The sequence below is a fragment of the Pimephales promelas genome, chromosome 3, assembly GCF_988280905.1.
Source record: "Pimephales promelas chromosome 3, fPimPro1.hap1.1, whole genome shotgun sequence".
Taxonomy (NCBI): Eukaryota; Metazoa; Chordata; class Actinopteri; order Cypriniformes; family Leuciscidae; genus Pimephales; species Pimephales promelas.
The window spans coordinates 10931949-10945179 of NC_142771.1; the positions used below are offsets into that span (position 1 = coordinate 10931949).

The window sequence follows — 13231 nt, forward strand, 5'->3', positions numbered from 1 at the left end:
CCATTCTTCAAAACTAACTGAAAATCAACTTGAAATCAACATCGTTTCAACGTTAGGAAAGCAAACCAATTGCGTCGATTTTCAGTTAGTTTTGAAGAACGGCACGTCCGACGTTGGTTCAACGTTAATTCGATGAGCAAAACAATGCCAGATCAACGTTGTTTCTATGTCATGAGAAACGTCTTTTCTGTGTTCTACATTGGTTTCAGCTGTCTGCCCTATAATTGTGCGTGTACTTGGCTCATCCCGCGGATTTATTCCGGACGCTGTGTTTTGTATGGATGCTTTTAACAGATGTTGTATGCACAAGCCCTTCTTGCTTCATTATGTTGTATACACCAATTTTGTATACACGTTGGGTCAGCTTATTCGTGGATCCTCAGGTGGCTGTAGAGGCCGATCCTTGATCCACAGATTCTGCTGCAGTGTTGGCATTGAAAGGTTGAGGGGTTGTGCTGTGGTTGAGCCTTTCTCTGTTTGTCTTTGCAGTGCTTCCGCTTTGCATCTGCGGCACGGCGAAGTTCTGTTTCGTGGTGTGCTGCACCTTAAAGCACTGCCTATCTCCAATAGGACCTGTTAAATGCTAGATTCTCCCAGTCGCCAGATATGATGTTAAACTTTTTCAGGTTGGTCTTAATATTGTCCTTAAAGCGTTTCTTTGGCACAGCAGGGGCTTGCTGTCCTTCCTTTAGCTGGGAGTACAGGATCTGCTTTGGGAGACGGTTGTTGGGCATGCGGATGACATGTCCTGTCCATCGGAGTTGGTGCTGCATTATACAGTAATGGTAGTGATGCTGGGCATATTTGTTTCTTCCAGAATACTGGAGTTTGTACGTTTGTCTTCCCAATTGATCCTCAAGATTTTCCTTAAGGCTCTTTGATGAAATAGTTCCAGTGCTCTCAGATGTCTGCTGTAGTTTGTCCAGGAATCAGCTCCATACAACAGAGTTGGGAGGATCACAGCTCTGTAAACCAGGACCTTGGTTTGAGCCCTCAGGTCTCAGTCATAAAAGACTCTTGTCCTGAGTTTGGCGTAGACTCCGCTGGCACAGCTCAGGCGATGTTTAACTTCACAGTCTATATCAGCTTTGGAGGAGAGAATGCTGCCAAGGTAGGTGAAATGATCAACGTTTTCCAGAGAGGTGTTATCCACTTTGATAACTGGCTGTTGTGATTGCTGTTTAGGTGGTGGTTAATACAGAAACTTAGTTTTCTTGGTGTTCAAGGCCAAACCCAGGGCTCTGTATGCCTTGGCAAAGGCATTTAGAATGCCCTGGAGGTCTTCAGGGGAGTGTGCTGCAATGGCGTTATCATCGGCATTTTGCAGCTCTATGATGGTGGTACTCCTGACTTTACTTTTGGCTTTAAACCTGTTGAGATTGAAGAGCCTGCCGTCAGTCCTTTAAAGGATTGGGATCCCCTCTGGTAACTCTTGGCCAGTAAGGTGAAGTATGGCTGCAATGAAGATGGTGAATAAGGTGGGTGCAATGATACATCCCTGTTTTATCCCAGTTTCTACAGTAAATGACTCAGATTCAGAGCCACCGTTGAGCACTGTGGCTGACATGCCATCATGCAGTAGTCTTAGCACACGGATGTATTTAGCATGACATCCATATTTTGATAGTATGCTCCACAGTGCCTGCCGATCCACCGAGTTAAAGGCCTTTGTCAAATCTATAAAGGCCATGTACAGAGGCAGTCCTTGTTCCCGACACTTTTCTTGTAGTTGGCGAGCAGAAAAGATCATGTCAGTTGTTCCCCTAGATGACCGGAAACCACACTGTGATTCAGGGAGTATCTGCTCAGATAATGGTTGCAGGCAGTTGGCGAGGACACGAGCAAGAACTTTGTCTGTTGTTGACAAAAGCGAGATGCCTCTGTAGTTTCCACATTCAGCCTTGTCCCCTTTCTTGAATATGGGAACAATTTGGGCATCGCGGAGCTCTGTGGGGAGCTCTTCCCTTTCCCAGACCTTGATGAGTAGATGGTGGATGAGCTTTGGTCCTCCTTCCTTTAGAATCTCCACGGGGATCCCAGAAGGACCAGTAGCCAAATGGCCAAATGTCCCGTCAACCTCCATTGACCACTCACAAGCCATATGCCCCCGTCCCACAAACCCACTATTGTGGCCAAATGTCCCATCAACCCCCGATGACCAATCACAAGCCACGCCCTGTCCCAAGAACTCACTATTTGCCCAATTGCCCACTATATGCTGATTTCACACAGCCGTCATTTTGAAATGATTGCAGTGGGAAGAAAACCGAAAGTGTAGACTACATAAAAATGTACATACATTTCATTCATAGTTTAGACTATATACAGTGAAACTTATACATTTATAAATACATTTTTTAAAAATATATATTCAGAACATTAAAAAACAGGAACACACTGCATTTACAAATCCTATATTGGATATTAACATCTAATAGTCACGGCAGCAGCTTCAGGTTGGTAGTCCAAGACATTGTTGTCTATCTGTACTTACAGGATTCTTCCCACCGGAGCCTCGCTTTCGATTTCAAAATGACAGCTGCGTGACATCAGCGTATAATGGCCAAATGTCCCGTCGACCCCCGCTGACCACTCCCAAGCCACATGTCCCAGTCCCACAAACCCACTATTTGCCCGATTACCCATTATATTGACCAAATGTCCTGTCGACCTCCGCTGACCACTCACAAGCCAAACGCCCCATCCCATGAACCCACTATTTCACCGATTACCCACTATAGTGGCCAAATGTCCCGTCGACCCCCGCAGACCACTCACAAGCCAAGCCCCCATTCCTCGAACACAATATTTGTCCGATTACCCACTATAGTGGCCAAATGTCCTGTTAACCATGCAGAGCTTTCAGATTGTAAAAAATGCAGATACATTTAGATAGTACAAACTCTTTCCCTTACAATCAAACTATGTGTATTGAAATCTAGGGTTTGTGTGCCTGGTATGACCTCATGTGATTCCATTACGGTACAACGTTGCCTCTAGGCAACTTGCAGTTTTTTGCAATTCCCTATGATACATTTGATATACAAAAATAATGTTTTTGAAAATACTTCTTTACTTGCCAATGAACGCGACTACGATTGTTTGTAGGTGATTATCTGGACAGAAATTAGTGAAAAATGCCCTTTTCAGTAGAGAAAATATGGAGCAATGTGACATGTGCAGAAATGAACACAATGGACCCCTCTGGGTCATGTTACCACTCTTTTGCATTTTCATTGGTTAGTATTTGAGTTCCCCTCCCCTTAGAGAGCATTGACCAATAAAATTGTATTCATTTTTATTAAAAAAAAACAAAACAAAAAACTAAGACCGTTGCCTGGAGGCAACACCGTACCATAGAGGGTTAATTATTGTGAAGCACTTTGGCTAACAGCTGTTGCATTACACGTGCTAAATAAGTGAGACTTTTCAGGCAAATTAATCGATTTCCATTTTTTATTTGTTAAAGATAAAACAATGGAAAAATGAACACTTAACTGCATGCTTGGCTTTCTTTATGGCCAGGAGGACCCCCCTTAGAACCAGGACATTGGGCATTAGGGTGAGTTTGACAGTTTTCAGAACATACTGCAGGCTTTGCTGGTTCAGCCACAGGCTTCACTGGAGGCTTTGCTGGTTCAGCCACAGGCTTCACTATAGGTTCTGGGGGACCCCCCTTAGGGCCAGGACATTGGGCATTAGGGTGAGTTTGACCATTTTCAGCACATACTACAGGCTTTGCTGGTTCGGCCACAGGCTTCACTTGAGGCTTTGCTGGTTCGGCCACAGGCTTCACTACAGGTTCTGGGGGACCCCCCTTAGGGCCAGGACATTGGGCATTAGGGTGAGTTTGACAGTTTTCAGCACATACTGCAGGCTTTGCTGGTTCAGCCGCAGGCTTCCCTGGTTGGGACGCAGGCATCACTACAGGCTCTGGAGGACCCCCCTTAGAGCCAGGACATTGGGTATCAGGGTGAGTCTTTTGACAGTTTTCAGCACATACTGCAGGCTTTGCTGGTTCGGCCGCAGGCTTCACTACAGGTTCTGGGGGACCCCCCTTACAACCAGGACATTGGGCATCAGGGTGAGTCTTTTGACAGTTTTCAGCACATACTGCAGGCTTTGCTGGTTCGGCCGCAGGCTTCACTAAAGGCTTTGCTGGTTCAGCCGCAGGCATCACTACAGGCTCTGGAGGACCCCCCTTAGGGCCAGGACATTCGGCATTAGGGTGAGTTTGACAGTTTTCAGCACATACTGCAGGCTTTGCTGGTTCGGCCGCAGGGTTCTCTGGTTGGGACGCAGGAATCACTACAGGCTCTGGAGGACCCCCCTTAGGGCCAGGACATTGGGCATTAGGATGAGTTTGACAGTTTTCAGAACATACTGCAGGCTTTGCTGGTTCAGCCACAGGCTTCACTGGAGGCTTTGCTGGTTCAGCCACAGGCTTCACTGGAGGCTTTGCTGGTTCGGCCACAAGCTTCACTGGAGGCTTTGCTGGTTCGGCCACAGGCTTCACTACAGGCTCTGGAGGACCGCTCTTAGGGCCAGGACATTGGGCATCAGGGTGAGTCTTTTGACAGTTTTCAGTACAAACTGCAGGCTTTGCCAGTTCAGCTGCAGACTTCACTGCATAGATTCAGATAGTCAGTTTTAATTAGTCCGTTTAGCAACATTTAGCCCGATGTACAGAAAAAAAAAAAAAACCCTCAAAGCATGAACAGTAACTTTTACTTACAGAAAGCATTGTATTTTAAATAATATTCATCTGTTAAATTTGTAAAGCAAAACTGTGCTATCGGCTCAATACTTTTGACACACAACAATAAAATAAAGACGATCTGATATAACGAGAAAGCCCACTAATAGATTAAAATATATAAATACCTGTATTTTGAGCCATACACTGACATCCACATCCATTGCTGCCACATTTCCTATGGTTGGGACAGTCACGGTCACAGGAACACATCTCAGCAAAATTCCCTCCACCAGATTTCGTGCTTGGACTCGGTCCCGGCTTTGCTGTGATGAAGACACAGAACAGAAACATACAGTAACTGAGACTTTCAGCATTCAGTCTTATGAAAAAAAAGTGGTCAAAGATCAGAACAGGTTTTACTTTATAGCTTCACATTTAGTTAACATTGTCCTACAAAGCAGTCTCAATCACAAGTACATCCTCCATGGCACGACCGTCAGCTTTACCAGACACTACAGGAGTGTTGTAATATTTTCAGCATTTGTAAGTCAGGTGTTTTGCAATGTGTCTCAAAATTGAAAATATTCGTATATTTATCGGCTTCAAATCAAGTAGAAATACCATTTAGAACTAAATGGTCAATTAGGGTCAAGACACGGAGTGCCGTTACAACCTGCCCTGTGTTTAACACAACCTGAGGTGTGTTCAAAAGCACAATGCAGATCAAGATATCCAGTTAATAAGTTGTTCATAAATTTCCTTTTACAACTAATTGAACTGTACACCATATTTTGTAAGGCACTTATTTATGCATTTCTTCAGGCTGTGTAAAGAAGCTAAAAGATTTTCTTACCTATGACTCCAGCGTGGTTTGTGCTGAAACATGCAAACAGACACAATAAAACGACACTCAATGAGCAGTACACTCGAGCTGTCATCCTCTCGACCTGCAACCTCACAACAATCAACTCTGCTAGAAGAAGATGCACCAAATTAGTCAGCCGGGGGGACAATGAAGCTCACAAACCTACACTGAAAAGAGATCCGAATCCCTTAAAATAAATTGCTGTCTAAAGATTTTATAGATCCAAGGAAGTCTGGGTAACTCCAACCCTGATGAAACTCACCTGTGTGTATCTTTCTAGAAGCCTAATCTAGAACACCTTGATTAGCTTGTTCAGGTGTGTTTGATTAGGTTTGGAGGAGTGGCGCTCTGGAGTGAAAAAAGCGCAGGCAAGCCGGACAGATCTCATTTCTCGCAGTGGGTCTGACACGTGTGAGATCAAAGACTGAAATCGGGATTCAGGCTCGTGCACAGTGTTGCTAATAACCTGGATGTAATTTAAGTTCTGTTGCTTTTTATATGAAAATAAATATAATGAACAAGAAACTCAAAGTACTTGTTATTGAAATACATTCCAAATATGTGTTTATCAATCATTTTTTTCTTTAATACAGACATGTGTTTTTTATATATTGTAAAATGACATCACATAATAACCCATATCACACTGTCAGAGTGTTTATTCACTTATAACATATGTATACACATAAAACATATCAGAGTTTTAAAATCAAACATTTTAAAAGACAACAATACATCACGGTTGTTTAAACCAATGAGCAAGTGGTTTCCCATCATGCTTTTGATCAGCGCAGTCGGTGGAGAGCAACTCTGCCCTATAAAGGCAAAAGACCTTAAAGATGAACTGAACTGAAAAAAAATAATAATAGACGTCGAAAACGTGTTTTTTTATGGCAATTAAAAGTAAATGACACTAAAATTTTTAATGAAAAAATATGAACATATAGCTTTTAATCAGCAACACAAAAATTGCACTTGTTAGTATAAGAGTGCTGGCAATTTCGATGACGTCACTGGCATGGTAGGACCCGCGGAGGTGTATAGACAACAGCTGCAGGTCATACACAGACGAAAATGAGCACTTTTAACAGCATGGGTTACACCTTTGAGCCTGTGAGGGACAGGCCAGTAGTATCTGACTGCCACCACATGGAGGCCCAACAAACTGACATTGAATCAACGTGGAAATATGACATCGAAACAACGTTGATCTGGCATTGTTTTGCTCATTGAATTAACGTTGAACCAACATTAGACGCTACATTCTTCAAAACTAACTGAAAATCAACTTGAAATCAACATCGTTTCAACGTTAGGAAAGCAAACCAATTGCGTCGATTTTCAGTTAGTTTTGAAGAACGGCGCGTCCGACGTTGGCTCAACGTTAATTCGATGAGCAAAACAATGCCAGATATGTCATGAGAAACGTCGTTTCTGTGTTCTACATTGGTTTCAGCTGTCTGCCCTATAATTGTGCGTGTACTTGGCTCATCCCGCGGATTTATTCCGGACGCTGTGTTTTGTATGCATGCTTTTAACAGATGTTGTATGCACAAGCCCTTCTTGCTTCATTATGTTGTATACACCAATTTTGTATACACGTTGGGTCAGCTTATTCGTGGATCCTCAGGTGGCTGTAGAGGCCGATCCTTGATCCACAGATTCTGCTGCAGTGTTGGCATTGAAAGGTTGAGGTGTTGTGCTGTGGTTGGGCCTTTCTCTGTGTGTCCTTGCGGTGCTTCCGCTTTGCATCTGCGGCACGGCGAAGTTCTGTTTCGTGGTGTGCTGCACCTTAAAGCACTGCCTATCTCCAATAGGACCTGTTAAATGCTAGATTCTCCCAGTCGCCAGATATGATGTTAAACTTTTTCAGGTTGGTCTTAATATTGTCCTTAAAGCGTTTCTTTGGCCCAGCAGGGGCTTGCTGTCCTTCCTTTAGCTGGGAGTACAGGATCTGCTTTGGGAGATGGTTGTTGGGCATGCGGATGACATGTCCTGTCCATCAGTTGGTGCTGCATTATACAGTAATGGTAGTGATGCTGGGCATATTTGTTTCTTCCAGAATACTGGAGTTTGTACGTTTGTCTTCCCAATTGATCCTCAAGATTTTCCTTAAGGCTCTTTGATGAAATAGTTCCAGTGCTCTCAGATGTCTGCTGTAGATTGTCCAGGAATCAGCTCCATACAACAGAGTTGGGAGGATCTTAGCTCTGTAAACCAGGACCTTGGTTTGAGCCCTCAGGTCTCGGTCATCAAAGACTCTTGTCCTGAGTTTGGCATAGACTCCGCTGGCACAGCTCAGGCGATGTTTAACTTCACAGTCTATATCAGCTTTGGAGGAGAGAATGCTGCCAAGGTAGGTGAAATGATCAACGTTTTCCAGAGAGGTGTTATCCACTTTGATAACTGGCTGTTGTGTTTGCTGTTTAGGTGGTGGTTGATACAGAACCTTAGTTTTCTTGGTGTTCAAGGCCAAACCCAGGGCTCTGTATGCATTGGCAAAGGCATTTAGAATGCCCTGGAGGTCTTCAGGGGAGTGTGCTGCAATGGCGTTATCATCGGCATTTTGCAGCTCTATGATGGTGGTACTCCTGACTTTACTTTTGGCTTTAAACCTGTTGAGATTGAAGAGCCTGCCGTCAGTCCTTTAAAGGATTGGGATCCCCTCTGGTAACTCTTGGCCAGTAAGGTGAAGTATGGCTGCAATGAAGATGGTGAATAAGGTGGGTGCAATGATACATCCCTGTTTTATCCCAGTTTCTACAGTAAATGACTCAGATTCAGAGCCACCGTTGAGCACTGTGGCTGACATGCCATCATGCAGTAGTCTTAGCACACGGATGTATTTAGCATGACATCCATATTTTGATAGTATGCTCCACAGTGCCTGCCGATCCACCGAGTCAAAGGCCTTTGTCAAATCTATAAAGGCCATGTACAGAGGCAGTCCTTGTTCCCGACACTTTTCTTGTAGTTGGCGAGCAGAAAAGATCATGTCAGTTGTTCCCCTAGATGACCGGAAACCACACTGTGATTCAGGGAGTATCTCCTCAGATAATGGTTGCAGGCAGTTGGCGAGGACACGAGCAAGAACTTTGTCTGTTGTTGACAAAAGCGAGATGCCTCTGTAGTTTCCACATTCAGCCTTGTCCCCTTTCTTGAATATGGGAACAATTTGGGCATCGCGGAGCTCTGTGGGGAGCTCTTCCCTTTCCCAGACCTTGATGAGTAGATGGTGGATGAGCTTTGGTCCTCCTTCTTTTAGAATCTCCACGGGGATCCCAGAAGGACCAGTAGCCAAATGGCCAAATGTCCCGTCAACCTCCATTGACCACTCACAAGCCATATGCCCCCGTCCCACAAACCCACTATTGTGGCCAAATGTCCCATCAACCCCCGATGACCAATCACAAGCCACGCCCTGTCCCAAGAACTCACTATTTGCCCAATTGCCCACTATATGCTGATTTCACACAGCCGTCATTTTGAAATGATTGCAGTGGGGAGAAAACCGAAAGTGTAGACTACATAAAAATGTACATACATTTCATTCATAGTTTAGACTATATACAGTGAAACTTATACATTTATAAATACATTTTTTAAAAATATATATTCAGAACATTAAAAAACAGGAACACACTGTATTTACAAATCCTATATTGGATATTAACATCTAATAGTCACGGCAGCAGCTTCAGGTTGGTAGTCCAAGACATTGTTGTCTATCTGTACTTACAGGATTCTTCCCACCGGAGCCTCGCTTTCGATTTCAAAATGACAGCTGCGTGACATCAGCGTATAATGGCCAAATGTCCCGTCGACCCCCGCTGACCACTCACAAGCCACATGTCCCAGTCCCACAAACCCACTATTTGCCCGATTACCCATTATATTGACCAAATGTCCTGTCGACCTCCGCTGACCACTCACAATCCAAACACCCCATCCCATGAACCCACTATTTCACCGATTACCCACTATAGTGGCCAAATGTCCCGTTGACCCCCGCAGACCACTCACAAGCCAAGCCCCCATTCCTCGAACACAATATTTGTCCGATTACCCACTATAGTGGCCAAATGTCCTGTTAACCATGCAGAGCTTTCAGATTGTAAAAAAATGCAGATACATTTAGATAGTTCAAACTCTTTCCCTTACAATCAAACTATGTGTATTGAAATCTAGGGTTTGTGTGCCTGGTATGACCTCATGTGATTCCATTACGGTACAACGTTGCCTCTAGGCAACTTGCAGTTTTTTGCAATTCCCTATGATACATTTGATATACAAAAATAATGTTTTCGAAAATACTTCTTTACTTGCCAATGAACGCGACTACGATTGTTTGTAGGTGATTATCTGGACAGAAATTAGTGAAAAATGCCCTTTTCAGTAGAGAAAATATGGAGCAATGTGACATGTGCAGAAATGAACACAATGGACCCCTCTGGGTCATGTTACCACTCTTTTGCATTTTCATTGGTTAGTATTTGAGTTCCCCTCCCCTTAGAGAGCATTGACCAATAAAATTGTATTCATTTTTATAAAAAAAAAACAAAACAAAAAACTAAGACCGTTGCCTGGAGGCAACACCGTACCATAGAGGGTTAATTATTGTGAAGCACTTTGGCTAACAGCTGTTGCATTACACGTGCTAAATAAGTGAGACTTTTCAGGCAAATTAATCGATTTCCATTTTTTATTTGTTAAAGATAAAACAATGAAAAAATGAACACTTAACTGCATGCTTGGCTTTCTTTATGGCCAGGAGGACCCCCCTTAGAACCAGGACATTGGGCATTAGGGTGAGTTTGACAGTTTTCAGAACATACTGCAGGCTTTGCTGGTTCAGCCACAGGCTTCACTATAGGTTCTGGAGGACCCCCCTTAGGGCCAGGACATTGGGCATTAGGGTGAGTTTGACCATTTTCAGCACATACTACAGGCTTTGCTGGTTCGGCCACAGGCTTCACTTGAGGCTTTGCTGGTTCGGCCACAGGCTTCACTACAGGTTCTGGGGGACCCCCCTTAGGGCCAGGACATTGGGCATTAGGGTGAGTTTGACAGTTTTCAGCACATACTGCAGGCTTTGCTGGTTCAGCCGCAGGCTTCCCTGGTTGGGACGCAGGCATCACTACAGGCTCTGGAGGACCCCCCTTAGAGCCAGGACATTGGGCATCAGGGTGAGTCTTTTGACAGTTTTCAGCACAAACTGCAGGCTTTTCTGGTTCGGCCACAGGCTTCACTAAAGGCTTTGCTGGTTCGGCCACAGGCTTCACTACAGGTTCTGGGGGACCCCCCTTACAACCAGGACATTGGGCATCAGGGTGAGTCTTTTGACAGTTTTCAGCACATACTGCAGGCTTTGCTGGTTCGGCCGCAGGCTTCACTAAAGGCTTTGCTGGTTCAGCCGCAGGCATCACTACAGGCTCTGGAGGACCCCCCTTAGGGCCAGGACATTCGGCATCAGGGTGAGTTTGACAGTTTTCAGCACATACTGCAGGCTTTGCTGGTTCGGCCGCAGGCTTCACTACAGGTTCTGGAGGACCCCCCTTACAACCAGGACATTGGGCATCAGGGTGAGTCTTTTGACAGTTTTCAGCACATACTGCAGGCTTTTCTGGTTCGGCCGCAGGGTTCTCTGGTTGGGACGCAGGAATCACTACAGGCTCTGGAGGACCCCCCTTAGGGCCAGGACATTGGGCATTAGGATGAGTTTGACAGTTTTCAGAACATACTGCAGGCTTTGCTGGTTCGGCCACAGGCTTCACTGGAGGCTTTGCTGGTTCGGCCACAGGCTTCACTGGAGGCTTTGCTGGTTCGGCCACAGGCATCACTACAGGCTCTGGAGGACCGCTCTTAGGGCCAGGACATTGGGCATCAGGGTGAGTCTTTTGACAGTTTTCAGTACAAACTGCAGGCTTTGCCAGTTCAGCTGCAGACTTCACTGCATAGATTCAGATAGTCAGTTTTAATTAGTCCGTTTAGTAACATTTAGCCCGATGTACAGAAAAAAAAAAACCCTCAAAGCATGAACACTAACTTTTACTTACAGAAAGCATTGTATTTTAAATATTATTCATCTGTTAAATTTGTAAAGCAAAACTGTGCTATCGGCTCAATACTTTTGACACACAACAATAAAATAAAGACGATCTGATATAACGAGAAAGCCCACTAATAGATAAAAATATATAAATACCTCTATTTTGAGCAATACACCGACATCCACATCCATTGCTGCCACATTTCCCATGGTTGGGACAGTCACGGTCACAGGAACACATCTCAGCACAATTCCCTCCACCAGATTTCGTGCTTGGACTCGGTCCCGGCTTTGCTGTGATGAAGACACAGAACAGAAACATACAGTAACTGAGACTTTCAGCATTCAGTCTTATGAAAAAAAAGTGGTCAAAGATCAGAACAGGTTTTACTTTATAGCTTCACATTTAGTTAACATTGCCCTACAAAGCAGTCTCGATCACAAGTACATCCTCCATGGCACGACCGTCAGCTTTACCAGACACTACAGGAGTGTTGTAATATTTTCAGCATTTGTAAGTCAGGTGTTTTGCAATGTGTATCTCAAAATTGAAAATATTCGTATATTTATCGGCTTCAAATCAAGTAGAAATACCATTTAGAACTAAATGGTCAATTAGAGTCAAGACACGGAGTGCCGTTACAACCTGCCCCGCTACTGGTGAGGTGTGTTAAAAGCACAATGCAGATCAAGATATCCAGTTAATAAGTTGTTAATATAAATACTGGTGAGGTGTGTTAAAAGCACAATGCAGATCAAGATATCCTGTTAATAAGTTGTTCATAAATTTCCTTTTACAACTAATTGAACTGTACACCATATTTTTTAAGGCACTCATTTATGCATTTCTTAAGGCTGTGTATAAAGAAGCTAAAAGATCTTCTTACCTATGACTCCAGCGTGGTTTGTGCTGAAACATGCAAACAGACACAATAAAACGACACTCAATGAGCAGTACACTCGAGCTGTCATCCTCTCGACCTGCGATCTCACAACAATCAACTCTGCTAGAAGAAGATGCACCAAATTAGTCAGCCGGGGGGACAATGAAGCTCACAAACCTACACTGAAAATAGATGTGCTGCTGAACCCCTTAAGATAAATTGCTGTCTAAAGATTTTATAGATCCAAGGAAGTCCGGGTAACTCCAACCCTGATGAAACTCACCTGTGTGTATGTAACCCCAGTAATGATACCCGCTACGTTAAAGCTGGGGCCTGGGTAAATAGATGTTTCACTGTTTTGATTACCTGGGATAATCAAATGTATTTACCATTCCCTTCAGCAGCAATAAAGACTATTGAATCCAATACTGGTTTGATGAGTCTTTATATATTTTTGACTAAATCAATAGATAAAATAAAGAAATGTGAAAAGTAATAAAAATGGGAAAACACACTCTTTCAAAATGAAATAAAATAAAATATCAAATTAAATCCTTTTCAATGAGTTACAATTTGTTGAAATAAACCCAACACTTCACAAGTGTTAAACTCCCTGAAAGATATGAATGCACTAACTCAATAACACAGTCTTCCAATTGGAATTAAACCTAATGAATAATCAGTAACTTAGATTAAACTCACATAAGTGGGCCCACAATCACGCTCTCACTCAC

General features: G+C 43.7%; 2 protein-coding genes across 2 annotated transcripts; both read right to left on the reverse strand.

The window, feature by feature from the left end:
• Positions 1 to 3438: 3438 nt before the first annotated feature.
• Positions 3439 to 5766, reverse strand: LOC148981978 (uncharacterized). Its single transcript, XM_089128212.1, has 3 exons — positions 5553 to 5766; positions 4885 to 5022; positions 3439 to 4626 (listed from the first exon to the last, which is right to left on the reverse strand). Exons 1-3 carry the CDS (start codon positions 5635 to 5637, stop codon positions 3494 to 3496), a joined length of 1356 nt encoding a protein of 451 aa, XP_088984338.1. The 5' UTR covers positions 5638 to 5766; the 3' UTR covers positions 3439 to 3493.
• Positions 5767 to 10255: 4489 nt separating this feature from the next.
• On the reverse strand, positions 10256 to 12724 carry LOC120481571 (uncharacterized). The gene is made up of 3 exons (XM_089128213.1): positions 12501 to 12724; positions 11770 to 11907; positions 10256 to 11514 (listed from the first exon to the last, which is right to left on the reverse strand). The coding sequence occupies exons 1-3, from the start codon at positions 12583 to 12585 to the stop codon at positions 10304 to 10306; spliced, it is 1434 nt and encodes a 477-aa protein (XP_088984339.1). The 5' UTR covers positions 12586 to 12724; the 3' UTR covers positions 10256 to 10303.
• Between the last annotated feature and the right edge of the window lie 507 nt (positions 12725 to 13231).